Consider the following 16,333-nt stretch of genomic DNA (forward strand, 5'->3'; position numbering starts at 1 on the left):
GTGTAACCTTGAGCAAGTTACTTAACCCCAATTGCTTTAAAAAAAAAAAAGAATTGAAGAGTCTGAGGTAGCAGAGATGGTGATATGCCCAGGATCACCCAGCTAGTAAGTGTCTGAGGCCAAATTTGAACTCAGGTCTTCCTGACTCCAATCTCAGCCCACTGCCTACTATGTTCTAGTTCTTTTTTCACTTGGCTGTGCCTAAAATCATGACCTCTGTAGTATGAAGAACTAAAGGTTGATGATACCAAATATAGCCTGAATTACACACAAATCATAACCTCCCTCTGTTCCTGGAAAATTCTACCTACTGCTATTATTTTTTTTTCTTTTCTAAGAGGAGTTTAGGTATGTTAAATAATGGTCTGTGGCACTCTTGGGTACTTTCCAAAGAAGTAATGTCTGAAATTTGAAGGAGTTGGAAATAATACACATAAATAACGATACTTCAATCTCAACTAATGTTTCTATAGTGAGGGACAAAGAATCCTTGAGTGTTACATTGGCTTCTTTTAATCATGCTTGGGTCCAGATGTCATGTTAGGACATGGAAGGAATTGTGATTAGGCACTGGATTTCTTAGAAAACAGAGAAAAGCATGGCTTGGAGGCAGGATTCTGAGTCAGTCTGATGCTGATGTGTGTGTGTCTCTGAAATGAGAGCCAAATGGGAACTGTGGCAGAAAAAGTTAGTAAGAGATGACAGCCCCCATTGTTACTGTGGCCTCCAGTACTGAGCTAGCGAAGGACCTTAGGCAGCTCCTTCCTCTCTTTCTAGACCATTATATTTTCGTACTTCTTACTCCTTGGGAATGGTGTATTAAGACAAAGATGTACATCAAGAACTTTAAGCTACCCAAAGGAAAACCTACTTATCATTGTTATAGTGAAACTGCCCTGTAGTATTTTAAGGATTTAGGGGACAATGACTGGAGAGGGATGCCTTTATTGAAGCTTCACTTGAAATCCTCGAAAGAAAGAAGATGCTGGGAAAGAACTCCCCCATCTGCAGATTGGTACCTGCTTTAGCAGTAATGGTCTTAGGGATTTACCTGGGATGCTGGGATGTTAAAAGACTTACCCAGGGTCACACAACCAGTATGTATCAAAAGTGGGACTTGAACCTGGGTCATCTCACCATATCTAGTTCTCTATCCAGTATACCATACTTCAAGTCAAAATCCCCTCAAAACCCAAGCCATTATCATTTCTGTGATGGAGGACAATAGCAGAGAATGTCAGCAAGAGAGATTGCACACTGATATTACTCCTGTATCTGTCAACAGCTAGAAGGAACCTTAAAATACTGTCAAATTGAGCCCTGGCAATACCCTTGACTGGGTTAATACCCTGGTCAGTGTAATGCCACTGCTTCTAAGAGTCAAAAAGATAGAGGGGCTGCAGGCCTACCCTCCTTGCAACCATTGCAATGATCACTTTGATGTAAATGATAATGGAGCAAGTAGTTCCAGAAGAAGGAAAGATACATTCATACAAAGGAAAGATAAGCATGCTTAGACTAGAATTTTAGAAAGCTCTTTTTGAGTTTGATTGCCTGAATCCATCTAACAATTAGTTGATCTATATTTTTATATAAATCTAAATATAACAATATATGACAAATATAATAATATAAATATAAAGTTAATAAATGCAAATATATACAAAATAGTTAAATGTAAAGTAGTTTGGGAGGGAAGGCATGAAGTGGTGGAGGAAAGAAGTGGTCAATAAAGGCTTCATGCAGAATAGGATGTTTGAGCTAAGTCTTAAAAGGAGGAAAAGGACTCTGAGATAAAATAAAGAGGGGATACATTCTATGCACTCATGGTAAACAACCTTTCAATATAACATTGATCCATATATATTTAAGAGAAATATTTTAATAGGTGTCTCCACACTCAAAACTCCTGATCTCCAAGATATGTGAAATGAAAAACTTTCAAAATATGGAGACCAAGAGGAAGAAATCAAAACCAAATGGGAATAAAATTATTATCCCCATCATCTTGTCTACTAGAAATAAAATGTGGCACAGAGGATAGGAAGCTGCCTCCAAAGTTAGGAAGACCTGGGCTCATGCCCCACTTCTTTTTTTGGGGGGGAGGGAAGGGCAATTGGGGTTAAGTGACTTGCCTAAAGTCACATGGCTAGTTTTTGTGTTAAGTGTCTGAGGCCAGATTTAAACTCAGGTCCTCCTGACTCCAGGGCCGGTGCTCTATTCACTGAGCCACCTATCCACCCCACATGCCCCATTTCTAACATGTTGACTTTGTGATACTAGACAAGTTGCTTAACCTCTCAGTGCTCTAGAAGAGAAGTGCCAAAAATGCTGCCCACCCACAGTACTCCTGAGTATGACCTAACCTGACCGAGATTAAAATGTGATTGGGAAATATTTTATGAAATAAATAAAAGTACAATGAAACATAGATAACATTACATTTGAAAACTAATTCACCATGGAGCCCCCAGGGATTCTTATGTACTGTTTAGTGGCCTTGTTTTCCTTTGAGTTTGACACCACTGCTTTAGGTGACTCGCTATACTTATAAATGGCAAAGGAGGTAACATCCTGCATTAGTAGACAAGAGTTTCCTCACCTGAAAGTTTCCTATACCAAAGAAATCACAGGTGTGGTCCTTATCCTGTCTGCTGTTAGAATTGTACTGAAGATGCTTTCACTAAGCCTCTAGAAGATGAGCATACATCTGAGGTTTTTTTTTTTAATTTAATTACAAAAAGCAGTTACTTTATCCACTATCAGTAATCCACAGAACATAAAATACAAAAGAATAGAATGACTTATGCCTGAGGCATTTCTATATGAACTCCATCAAAAAAGATGAGAATGAAATAACAAGTGCCATTTATATGGCATTTTAAGCTTTGTAAAACACCTTACATTCATTTCTTCTTTTTGAGCCTCACAACAACCTGTGAAGTCAGTATTATTGGTATTAATGTCCCTATTTCACAGGTGACGAAACTGAGGTTAAGAAAAATTAAATGACCAGTCATGTCACGTGTCTCATCATGATGTGTCTGGGGTGGTTTTCAAACACAGATCTTGTTGACGTTATTCACATTGACATGCTGCCTCTACCATGATGAGTCTTTCAAAAACTTCTTGTGAGAACTTAGACTGCGCAATCCAACAGATAAGTTATACGTTCCTAAATTGAGATATGTACAAATTAAAGTTGAGAGAAATATATGCACACAAAGATTTATATACCAGGAGAAACATGGAGACTCACAGAGATCTAAGTGAATGTGTTTAGACAGGTAAAAGGAGATACACATCAGTGGGTAGGAGAGAATAGGTGAAGGAAATAAATAAGAGAGAGCATGACTGGGAGGGAGTAGAAAGGAGGTAGACAGCATTCACCTTGAAAGCCTGAATCATGTCTTATCTAAACTTTAGTATTAGAACTCTTCATATACTAGGCACTAAATAAATTTTGATTGGTATTGTTGAAGTGGTTAAGATGTATAGGTGGTTGAAATAAAATGGGTGCCCACGCAGAATGGCAGTCATAGAAACAACCACGGGTCATTAGCTTTTTCTTTTTCACTCATTACCAACATACAGGTTGAGCTTCAGATGGCATACTATCATTTATCCTGTTCCCAGACACATCTGTGGAATCAAGACAGTTCCAAAGTCAAACAAAAAGAAAAAATATAGTAAAAAATGTAAAGAAATCATAAGAGAAGCTGCGGTGATAGTGCTTATGTGCTGCAATGACAGTGATAAAGAGAACTTGTTCAATACCTTTCCTTTGCAAAGCAGAGCTATAATCTCAGAGAGTGTTTTCTTTTCATTGGCTGATAAGTCAGACCAAATAACAGCGGCATGTCTCATTTCAGAATGCCTTTCTTACCATGGAAGCGGAAGTGGTCATCTTCTTTCCCACCATACTATGAGTAAATTATAATTATCCTACCTCTTGTGGGACGGTGAAGTAGCAAACATCTGCTAAATGGCATCCAAAAAAACCCCACAAATGAAACTGTACCAGGCTGTGAATCATACCTGGACTCTGATGAAAGGAACTGTACTGTGTTTACCTTTTTCTTTGTTTTCTTCCTGGTTTAAAAATGTGGATTTGTTAGCTCTGGCTCTGAGTTCTAACGAAGGAAAAATATATGGATGCCATTGGCTGACTCCCATTTTAAAATTGGAAAATTATAGCATCAGAACCAATGGACAGCAATAGTCACCAGATAGCTGCATATTCATTCCATTGTACTTCACACTGCCTTTCCTACCCCATAGTTTTCTTCTACTTCTTAAACAGGTAAAATGAATCTGAAATTTAAGCAGAGACATTCTTTGCTTTGCTCTTCTCCTTTAGTAGCAGTAAATATAAACTGATTTTAGCTAACAATCTCAACAAAGGAGTCCAAAAAAATAAACCCTAATGTTTCATGCACCATCCTTGGGCTCTACTAACTAGAATTAGATGAACAACCAAGTCAGAAGAACCCTTTTGGGGAAAACTACATGTTGATATTGTAAATAAGAATACATTTTCCTTTTAAAAAGCTTTTTAAATTTTCAGTTTTGCAAATTGAATTTGGCAAATTGAAATATGAATGGCACTTAACTTCAAAGGAATCCTATATAATTCATTACCTCCATAAAATATTGCTACTAAAACATTTTTAATAATTCTCTGACTTCTTTTTTAGCGAGCAGAAAGACAGACTCGAGTGATGGATGCAGCGCAATATGCAGAATTTTGTGAAAGTCGACAGTTAAGCTTCTGTAAGTGATATGTAATAAATATCTAACCCTGTGCTTCGTAATAGATGGATGATCATATATCAATATTTGCTAGAGTATGCATTAGCTTATTACATAGACTGTACTCCTTAGATGTCCAGGGATTCAGAACTCCAACAAATCATTTCGTCACCCTCTACAACGTTTGAAAATCATGTCCACCATGTTTGAAATTTGTATCCTCAGTGTATTACTAGGCTGCCAGAGACTTTGAGCCTTCATGATAGTACACTTAGTGGGTTATTTCAAAATAAGTAAATGCCTAGTTTGGAAAGTGGGATTTTTTAGCAATAAAAATAAATGCATTTAGAAAAAATAATATTAAAAAATATCACTTATAGCACTTCTCTTTCACATTCTGGGGAACAGCCTACCTTGCTTCCCTCTCTCTCTGGTTCCATGTGGATATGCTGCCAAAATCATTATATTATCATCTACCAAATAATCTCAGTTGTTGAAAAGCCCATAAAAGAAAGTCACCATCCCAACCATTTCTCTCAAACTATAAATATATTTGCTTTGTGATCAATAGAAAGTTAAAGGTTATATAGACGCATAGTTAGAGATTATAGTCACCTGTATTTTGTGCTTTTTTCTTTCTCAAGTGTAAGCTCCATGAAGGTATAGAATATGTCTTAGTGAATCTCCCCAGGGTCTAGCATAGCACTGTACACACAGTAGGTTCTTTATAAGTTAATTAATAAATGAAGTGAATGAAAGAAGAGAAAGGGATTAAAGAAGAAATGGGTAAACAAATGAAAAGAAGGTAAAGCACAGGTTCTTATAAAGTATGAGCATATTACTTTAAGATCAGAAAACAAAACTTTATCTTTATACTTTCTTCACATCAGCTTTTTCTATTTTATTCCAGTGTTGCTATACATGCCATTGATTCATGCTGTGCTATCAGAGCATAGTCAGTGCCTTTGAAAGCATCTAAAATTAGCTAATATACTATTAAGCTTTCCCCTTTGTTTTTTGTGCCCACAGACATTGCTAAGCATCTTTCCAATTTCACCAAGTAACCTCCTACTGTGGAACTTATTCAGCATTAGCCAAATTTGTTAGTCCATGTCATGGGAACATTAATAACATAGAGGAAGAATTAGGATTTTCCCAGCAATGAACACCAACTTACTAGAAGAACTTGTGGCGCGTGACAAAAAAATCATTCTAAATTAATGAGCTAGATCATGTAGCAAAACATCAGTACGGCAACAGTTCAGTGATGACTAAGACTCTGGGTTAAAGGTCAAAGAGAGCATGTGATGAAAAGTCCTTTTAAAAACATGACAAAATAGCACATGACCCAACAACGAAGGATTATAAACAATGGTGTCTTTAAATGAGAAGCAATTATGTAGTTGACAATAATGATGTATTTTATTTGGAGCAATGAGTGCTTCATTTATGGATCATAAATTGCAGATAAATGACACATCACCAGTAATATCTTATGCAAATGTCAGCAAAATGTAGGAAAAACATGTTTTGGGAGCAAACATTTCTTTTTTTCTAATTTAATACACTTTCCTATCTGAGTTATAATTTGGCATCCTACATCTGTTAAGCATTGAGTCAGTAGCACTTCAGATTATGACGATTTTAGCATATGAGAGGTTTTTGATAATGCCATTTTAAATCCAAAAATTATAATCCCAACTTGGTACAAGTATAAATCTTAAATTTATAAAATACCATTTAATGCTGCTGAACTATATTTTTAAAGAATCACATCTGGAATTTAATTCACTAGAGAAATTAATTTACCATTACATTTGACTAGTAGATTAGAAACCCAGAACTTACAAAGTGGTGCCATACATAGAATGAGTGTTTAATAAATGTTTGTTAGAATGAATTGAATTTTGCCTGTCATTAATAATTAAAGTATGAGTAAATAAATTTTAAAATAAAATGTTAAACTATAATGCTGAAATGCCAGTTTTTAGAAAAGGAAACATCTGGTAAATAATGGTATAAAACTGGATGCTATGTTTCTTCTCTCTTGAATTAGATCAGGTTTTGTCTGTGTGTGTATGCCTTTTAAAAATATATGTTTATTTGGTACCCATGGACATGTCAAATTTGTGAGAACCTGAAAGAATCTGTGCTGCACTTTAACACATTGTGGTTATGAATGCTGTCGTCCAAGTTTGTTAGCCAATTCAGAAACTTTTCCCAGGGAAGAGATGGACTCATTCCTTCCCCTACCTTTTTGATACATAAAACTGTAAGAACCAGTATCCTATCAAACATGTTTCCCTTGAATCTCTCATAAAAATTTTGACTCATTGGTTGCTTCATTAGGAAGGTCAGCCTTCCATGAAATCTTTGGACTCTAAGGATATGGTATAGAAATTGATCAAGGATCCCCATATCTCTAGCAGGGGAAATTTTGATAGCTGATGGAAGATCAGATATTTTTCTTATTATATACCTTTATAGATATTTCCCCCAAGATTCCTCCTCCTACACCTTTCCTAGAGGGCTTTTTTTGTTTAAAATCTGCTGCATTTGCATCTTTGCTACTCAGGCCATCTTTATAGGAAGCATGGTAAAAGTTGCTTATTTGGCATCTACCGCATCTGTGTGCATACTTAGAACTTTGACCCTAAATTAAAGAGTCACAGAGCTTAAGAGTTGGTAGGGATCTCTATAGTCATGTAAGCCAACTCCTACTCAAAGTTTAAATCTTGTTTACAGTATTCCCTGGCAGTAGATCTAAATTATTGAAGATCTCTAGCAATGGGGAACTCACAATACCTGGTGATAGCTCAATTTTCTGCTCAATTGAGTGCCACCCTGGAGTCAGGAAGACTCATCTTCCTAAATTCAAATCCCACCTCAGACCTGGGAAAGTAACCCTAGGAAAGTCACTTAATCCTATTTGCCTCAGTTTGTTTCCTCAGCTATAAAATGAACTGGGGAAGGAAATGACACCAACTCCAGTATCTCTGCCAAGAAAACCCCAAATATGGTCACAAAGAGTTGGACACAACTGAAAACGACTGAGCAATTATTAGGAGCTTGTTCCTTATAATGAGCGTAAATCTTATTATTTATTGTTTCTACCCATTGGTCCTTGCTTTGCCTCATGGAGCCAATCATAATGCCTCTTGTAACATGACTACTATTCCAGTATGTATACCCCCTTCTTGTTCATTTTAATTCTTTCATTCTCATCCCTTGTTCTTTCAACCAGTCCTTATAATGTAGTTTGAACTTACTTCATCAACCAGATCATCCCATTCTGTATGTACTACAGATTGTCAATGTCTCTAATGAAATCTGCCAGAATATTGCAGATATAGTCTGATCAAGACAAAGTACAATGAGATTATCACCTCCCTTCCTCTGGATACCATGCTTCTATTCATGCATGCTCTGGTACATACTGCCTAGGAGACTATGGGCAGGCTGCCAGACCTTCTTTTCCCCACTCCACCCCCCCCCACACACACAAAACAAACAAAACAATCCAAAAACAGACACTGTTAGCTTTGGGGGCAAATGCATCCTCCAGCCTATTCCTCCTGCACTTGAAGTTCATAAGACCCCTGAAGTTTTTCTCACATTGACTAATTTTTCAGTCTATGTCTCTTTTTATGTATATATCTGATTTTTTAAAAATCCCATGCTAGGACTTTACCATCTCCTCATTTATTTGCATTGCTCCAGCATGTCAAGATCTTTTTGAATTCCACTTCAGTCATCAGTTGTATTAAAAGACCCCTCCCAGCTTCCCATTATCTACAAACAACCAAGGACAAGCCAACTCAGTGACACAAATTTTTAAGATAACGGAGTTAACAATAAAGCCCTATAGCATTCCACTAAGGACCCCCATCAGATTGTCATGGACCCATTAATCCATCTTTTTTAGATCCAGACATTTAACTGGTTTCTAACCCATCTATAACTACTATAATCTAATCAATTTTTCCTTATTTTTTTCTGGTGACTTTGTTAAATGCTTTAGTAAAATTCAGATATATGTCCATAATGTTCCCCTGTTCGAATAACTTTTTATTGGGTTGTTTTTTGTTGTTGTTGTTTTGTTTTGTTTTTGGAAGAGGGGAAGGCAGGGTAATTTGGGGTTAAGTGACTTGCTAGTAACACACAGCTAGTAAATGTCAAGTATCTGAGGCCAAATTTGAATTCAGGTCCTCCTGACTCCAGGGTTGGTGCTCTGTTCACTGCATCACCTACCTGCCCCCAATAGCAATTTTTAAAGGAAAGTGAGGTTAGTCTCACATGACTTGTTCTCAATAAATCTGTGCTATCCCTTAGTGGTCCCTGATTATTCCTGTTTTAAGAGTTTTCAAAGCATACCTTTAATAATCTAGAATTTTAGATTTTATATTAAAATTCTAGAATTTTACCAGGAATTGATATTAAACTCATTGGCTTATAGTTTGAAGTATATGCCTTCTATTGTTTTTGGAAATAGGAAATATAGAAAAATGGGAATAATATTTGTCCACCTTCAGCCCTGTGCTTATTCTTTAGTTCACCACATGTCCTCAAAGCTAGTTTACAGGTTCTTTCAGTATCCTATGAGGTAGCTGATTGAGATCAGGTGTCTTAGACTCATTGAAGGCCTCTTACCATTGCCTCACTTATCTAAGCATTCAGTTCCCTGCTATTGTGCAGAGCCAAGATGTCAGAGTAACAGAAAGAAAAGCCCAGTTTCTCCCACAAAACTCTTCCACACAAATCTAGAAAATTCTCCAAACTTGAGTCTTTATTGAGAAACATAAAGGAAAAAAAAATCACATTGAATTATTTATCCATCTCAGGTCTACATAGAAAGACAGAGAGGTCTATAGATATTGTTAACAGTTTGTGGCCCAGGTCACACTTCCAACATGCATGAACTGAAAAAGGATCGTGGCTATCTGTGCATTAAAGCAAGAAGTGGTACCAGAGCCATAAAGGGGGATTCTGATGTTGTTTAGGCTCCAGGAACAAGTGCCAACTGACAGCTCTGTCACTCACTGTCATTGTGTCCCAGCTCACAGATCTAAGGGGAATAGAGGAGAGATTTGTACCTAAAGGTAGCATTCCAGAGTGAAGAATGGTCACAGCCCCTAGGCTATATACTGAGTAAAGAGCAAGTTTGGAATCTAGTAGTAGCCATATGGCTCTGACCCTAGGAAGTGAATGGGGTTTCACTTCCCCTCTTTTTTTTTTTTGCTTTTTTGGAGGGCAATTGGGGTTAAGTGACTTGCCCAAGGTCACACGGCTAGTTTTGGGGTGTGTGTGTGTGTGTGTGTGTGTGTGTGTGTGTGTGTGTGTGTGTTAAGTGTCTGAGGCCGGATTCAAAGCCAGGTTCTCCTGACTCCAAGGCCAGTGCTCTATTCACTGCACCACCTAGCCGCCCCTTCACTTCCAACCTCTACCCAATTTGAAACCTACAGTAAAATAACCATAGTAGAAATCCCAGACCAAAGAGAAACCTGCAGTTTTGTTACCCTGAACCAGCACAATTTTATAGTTTTCTTATAGTAGCTGAGTCTAGCAGCAGTCTGGTAAAACTTCTAATCAGGGATAAGCCAACAGGAGTGTTGCAGAGACTCACACCCAGATCAGGAACTTACAGAGCTCAAACCAGGAAGGCATTGATCAGATTTTGACTTGTATCATACCACTTTGGGAGCACTTAAAGCTTATAGGCCCTCAACCTGAGTTCTCCCTCAAGATCTTGGAATTACCCAACACTCAACATCCTAAAAAAGCAACAGGAGAATCCAAGAGGACAAAAGTCTCATCTCAAATATCCCCCATACTCCAGAAGTATACAGAGCTCAGCCCTAACATAAAGTGTGAAATCTGGACATAGGTTGGAAAAATGAGCAAACAAGCAACCAAATAAACAAAAAGAATCAAACCATAATGAGCCAATTTGTCAGCAAGATGCTCAAGATACAAACCCAAAAGAAAAGAATGACTCCAAAATATCTCCAAGCAAAGCCTCAAAGAAAAATGCAGCTTGGATACAATTTCAATTAGAATTCTTGGAAGAGATCAGACATTTTTATTAGAGGCAAAAATGTTGGAAAGAGTGCCAACAGCTTGTAATGAGATATAAAACACCTTACCCAAGGAAAAATGCTTCCCTGAACATTAGAGCTGACCAAATACAAAGTAATGACTCCATGGGATAACAAGAAATTTTAAAAACAAAGTCAAAAGACTGAAAAAAGTAGAAGAAAGTGTGAAGTATCTAACTGCAAAAACAACTGACCTGGAAAACAGATAAGGGAAAGACAACTTAAGAATCATTGGACTACCTAAAAACCTTGATACCCCTCTCCCACCAAAAAGCCTAGAAATTATAGAATCATAAAACTACCTGGAGCTCTTTAAACCAGAGAGCAAAATAAAAATAGAATAATCTACCAGTCACCTATTAAAAGAACCCTAAAAATAAAAACTCCTAAGAATTTTATGGCCAACACCTATAGTTTCCAGGTCAAAGAAAAAGTACCAGAGGCAACCAGAAAGGACTATTTAAGTACCAAGGAGCCACACAGTCAAGATCACACAAGATTTAGCGGCTATCATTTCATAGGAGTGGAAAGCTTGGAATATGATGTTTTAGAAGGCAAAAGATAGAGCATAACAACCTAGAAAAAAATTGCCCCAAACTGAGTATTGCCCAAAACCACAAGAGAGGAAGTGGACCTTTAATATCCTGTTGTTCAAATCTAGTCTGTCTTTCCCAGTTGGAAGATTATCCTCTTTGATAGAAAAAAACAGGAACAAAATAAAATGTGAATAATTCCATTATCTATTATCATCTTCCTGTCCCAGTCAGAGCAGGAACAGACTGTCCTTTCATTTATATTCCTATTGCTCCCAGTGTCAAAATCCCTTTTTTACTTCTTTAGCATTTATTGATAGACCCAGTTCATGCTAGACTGCAGCTTTCCTGACACTGTTCTTGCCATTCTTTTATATTTGTCCTCAATTCCTTGTCCTTACCTCTGTCTCTTGTACATAGCCTTTTAAAACCTAAGTTTTTTATTAAAGGTCCCATAAAATCTGTCTTTTTTAGAAGCCATCTTTTCTTCTTTATTGGAATCTATTTCAGTATTGTCATCGGAATTTCATTCATGTAGTCCTCCCATTCCTCTTGAGCTTGTTTCAGACTATAGGATCACCCCATCCTATCCTTAACCTTATTAGCATCTGTTCTTTTAAAGTCTAGGTGCATAGATGGGGCTTTAAGAAAGTTACAGGCATAAATTTTCAAAAAAGAAAAGGCACATCAGGAGGAGAGGAAGGAAGGCATTATAAACTAGTAAGGTGAGGGTAAAGATATGGAAGGAATATTGGAATGATAAGAGTCAAATAGAAGCAGGTCAATAATGCCTGGTAGATTGTGTGCCTTGAACAGAGTTTTAGACAAAGAAAAGTTAGCTGTAGGAAAGAAGAGAGAATAAACCCCAACCAATCAAATCAGTTTTCTTATTAGTGATTGTAATAAAAAGATTTTGTGGAGACCAAGTTTAATCTGTTCAATAAGATGCTTGGGAGAATTTATTTGTAATTACTTTAATCTATATGCTGTTGCACAGTTAACAAGATTTGTCCATATGCATTCATTCATTCATCAGATATTAAATACCCAATGCAAAGTCTTGAGAAGGCAGCCTTCTTGGACCTTACAACATAGAAGTGAGATAAGACATAAATACAGATAACTATAATACAAAATATTGTATATTAAGGAGTTTCTAAGCAAAGTGTCATGTAAAATCTGAATCAAGTGATTGTTAACTGGGGAGAAAGTGGCATTTGAATTCAGTGAAGAAGAGAAGCAAGGTATTCCAGAAATAGTGAACAAGATGATCAAGAAAATACAGCACATTTTCAGAGGACAAAGATTGTTCTAACTTGGCTGAAGCATGGAGTATATGGAGGGAAATAAATCTAGGAATGCAGTATGACACCATTCTACAAAGGATCTTAAATGACATGCCAGTGGTATTTGGACTTCACTTAATAGTCATCAAAGAGCTCTGGAAGAATTTTGAGTAGATGAATGACCTTACATTTGCATAAGAAAGATTTTTCCAGTAAAGCAAACAGGCAATAGGAAACAATCATTTATTAAGCTCTTACAGTGTGCCAGGCATTTTGCTAAACACTGGGGAAACATAAAACCAAAAGCAAGACAGTCATTGCTCTTAAAGAGCTTGCCCTCTAAAGGGGGAAACCAATACATAAAAAGGAATTGAAAAGCAAAGGTCATTTGGCTAGAGCATGATGGAAAAGTCTCTAGAATCAGCAACACAACTAGGTCTGGGGTGAGAAATGAAATATGGCCAGCCTGGGCCCATCACCAAAATGGAGGCCCTAGAAGGAACTCACTGGTGAAATAAGGAGGCCAGCATGGTGGATAGTCCAGGCATCAGGCACTGAGGGACACTAGTGGTGGTTTCAAGAGTGGATTGAGAGAGCAGGAGCACAAATGGACTGGCAAGTAGCACAAAACTAAGTTCATACTTAGAATTTAAAGGTTCCTCATCCTATTCTCCATTCCAATAATCTATACAGTACCTACTTTATTTATATTCCTTCACTCCTAAAAATTTCTTTTTATTGATATCTTTTCTTATTGCCTAAATTTCCTTGTTTTCTTCTCCCTTCCCCTTCCAGAGAGTCATCCTGTATACATCCCTTCACTTTTTTTTTTTAAAGCAATCAGGGTTAAGTAACTTGCTCAAGGTTACACAGCCAGTTATTTCTGGGTGTGGTGCTGAGTTTCTGAGCCCAGATTTGATCCAGGTCATCCCGACACTGGAACCGGTGCTCTTACTCGCTGAGCCACCTGGCCACCCCTAAGCAATTGGGGTTAAGTAACTTGCTCAAGGTTACACGGCCAGGTGTTTCTGGGTGGGTGCTAAGTGTCTGAGCCCTGGATTCGATCTCCAGGTCTTCTCAACACTGGAGCCGGTGCTCTTGTTCTCTGTGCTACCTGGCCGCCCCATCATCCCTTCACTTTCATTTGCCTTTATCTCCAGTGTATCTTGATCTCTGCAAGAGCTCAGTCCTATAAAAATTAGAATGATGTAGGAAAGACAAAAATTATCAAGGTTGTATGTCTCCACCCTGTTCCTAAAGAAGAAAATTTTTAGGTTATTAATTTTATAACTCAGGTGAATTTGATTGAATGCTCAACTAATTCTTACCCCCCCCCCCCCCCCACACACACACCCTCCTATAACAAACTCTCTTGAGGACTGTCTCATAATGTCTATTGTTATATTACTACCATCAGTCAGAGAAGAAAGTTTCCCTAGTATATTTTACTGACTGAGGCATTTGATGCCTTTTAGATCTAAGTTCAAAAGTATTTCACAGATGTTTAAACAAGTGTTCATGAGCAGTTGCAGCATACTGAATAAATGGAATGGCTGCATGTCGGGGAGTATCCAGATGATTGGTGACTTTAGGGAGATAGCTTTAAAAGGAATTATAATAATTTCTACCATACTTGTCAGCTTTGGATGCTTATTTCTGTAACAAGACTTAATGTCTTCTGTGATTTATTTAAATTAAAACTGTGTCCTACATGGAATCCATGAAGAGTCTATAGGGATCAAAGTCCTACATTTTGAATTGTAGTTTTATATTTTATGGACCTGAGTCTAGATTCATCAGAAAAGTAAGCAGTGGATTTTTTTTTTTAGCAATAATTATCTCATGGACTCAGTAATGTCTTTACTATCTAGCTTTTTTCTTCTAGTTTACTAGTAAAAATGGCAATCATACTAGTAGTTGTTTAGGAATATAGCCTTATGAAATTAAATGCAGTCTAACATTAGAGAAGTCTATAGTCTCAGAAAAAGCCAGATTCAGATAAAAATCTTCAACCAATGTGTATTGAGAAGCCATGATGTTCAAGGGACTCTGATAGGTATTGAGGGTGATGCAAAACAGGCATAAGTTATGGCATAATCCTCAACAAGTTTAAAATTTCACTATCAGAGTAGTGTGTTTTATGTTTCATAACAAATTAGTATCTTAAGCAAGGGATACTCTAGGAATTCAGAGTTGGGAAAGACAAAAAGATCTTGAAAAGTCAAGATGATGAAACTCTACCTGGGTGCATAATAGTATGTAAGATTCAAATAAAGCAAAGAAGTTGTAGGGAACATTCTAAATGGGGAGTGGAAAAGGGAACAGTATTAACAAAAAGAGACAAGTATGTAAAGCAAGTAGACTTGTACTTTTGAGTTAGTTGGGAAATACTGAATAACAAAATTAGAAAAGTCAGCTGGAAAAAAATTTTAGAGAATTTTGAATGCCAAAGTGAAGAGTTTGGACTTTATCCTATAAAAAGAGTAAATAAACACTAATTTAGACATTTTGAAGATTCTTACAATATGACCTGCCCTGGAATGCCCTGTCTTCTACCACAAATTCTTTCCCACCAAATTGAATGTTGAATGAAGGAACAAATGTGACTAGTCATCATTTACACTGAGGTAATATACAGAATACACAAATAGTTTTAGTAAGTCACATTAGTTGCCAAACAGAGTCTGCAATGAAACTGAGGCTACATATCACAAGACCCATACAGCTGAGTAGTAAAACATTTCTCAGCAAGTGTATTGCCCTTTGATATATGGCCAAATATGGGCTCCTTGGGATTAGAGTTTCTGCATGTTGACTGATGTCCAAAACACTAAGTTTCATATTCATTACATCATTCCATATGAAATTCTGAAGCAAAGCACTTGTTTTTCAGTGTTGAAGTTGGTATGTAATACTGAGTCATTAAAAGTTAAATTCTATGTCCTATTTTTATTGAACAGCCAAAAAAGCTTCCAAGTTCCGAGACTGGTTGGATTGTAGCAGTATGGAAATCAAGCCAAATGTTATTGCCATGGAGATTTTGGCCTATTTGGCATATGAGACAGTGGCCCAGGTAAGACAATATATTTGCATTTACATGGATCTCGGAGAAATTTGAACAGGTCTTCCAGGGTAAGCCCCATGGAAGAAGTAATGTAGTTTCTAAGAACTCTATAACCTTTTGTTAGATCTTAACACAGTCCACATATTTTTACCTGTTGTCTTAACCACAAAAAAGAAGTAAAAATGGTTCTGAGGGAGGGAACATTAGTAGAGGTGGGCTCACACACTCCCAGCTTAAATTGAATCTATAAATTAAATTCCTAAAAAGAGACTGATATTTGTATTACCTTTTTTGTGATAGCAAAGAAATAGACATTGAAGGAATGCCTATCTATTGGGGGATGGCTGAACAAGCCGTGGCATATGATTATGATAGAATACTATTGTGCTATAAGAAATGATAAGCAGAATGGCTTCAGAAAAACCTGGGAAGACTTACATGAACTGATACAAAGTGAAATTAACAGAACTGGGAGAGCATTGCACACAGTAACAGCAATATTGTGACAATGATCAACTGTGAAAAACTTAACTACTCTGATCAATACAGTGATCCAAGAAAATTCCAAAAGACTCATGATGAAAAATTTTATCCACCTCCAGA

General features: G+C 37.0%; 1 protein-coding gene across 9 annotated transcripts in view; it reads left to right on the forward strand.

Moving 5' to 3' along the window:
• The window catches only part of SUPT3H (SPT3 homolog, SAGA and STAGA complex component), a 677,491-nt gene that overhangs the window by 523,595 nt on the left and 137,563 nt on the right, over positions 1 to 16,333 (forward strand). For all 9 annotated transcript variants that reach the window (XM_069065839.1, XM_069065837.1, XM_069065836.1 and 6 more), the window contains 2 exons: positions 4,698 to 4,773; positions 15,627 to 15,739. In XM_069065839.1, the coding sequence (XP_068921940.1) occupies positions 4,698 to 4,773; positions 15,627 to 15,739 (189 nt within the window). The remainder of the gene's footprint in view (positions 1 to 4,697; positions 4,774 to 15,626; positions 15,740 to 16,333) is intronic.

Source organism: Petaurus breviceps, unplaced genomic scaffold, assembly GCF_028583685.1.
Source record: "Petaurus breviceps papuanus isolate PSGF00001 unplaced genomic scaffold, PetGlider_PUasm1.0 90701, whole genome shotgun sequence".
Lineage (NCBI taxonomy): Eukaryota > Metazoa > Chordata > Mammalia > Diprotodontia > Petauridae > Petaurus > Petaurus breviceps.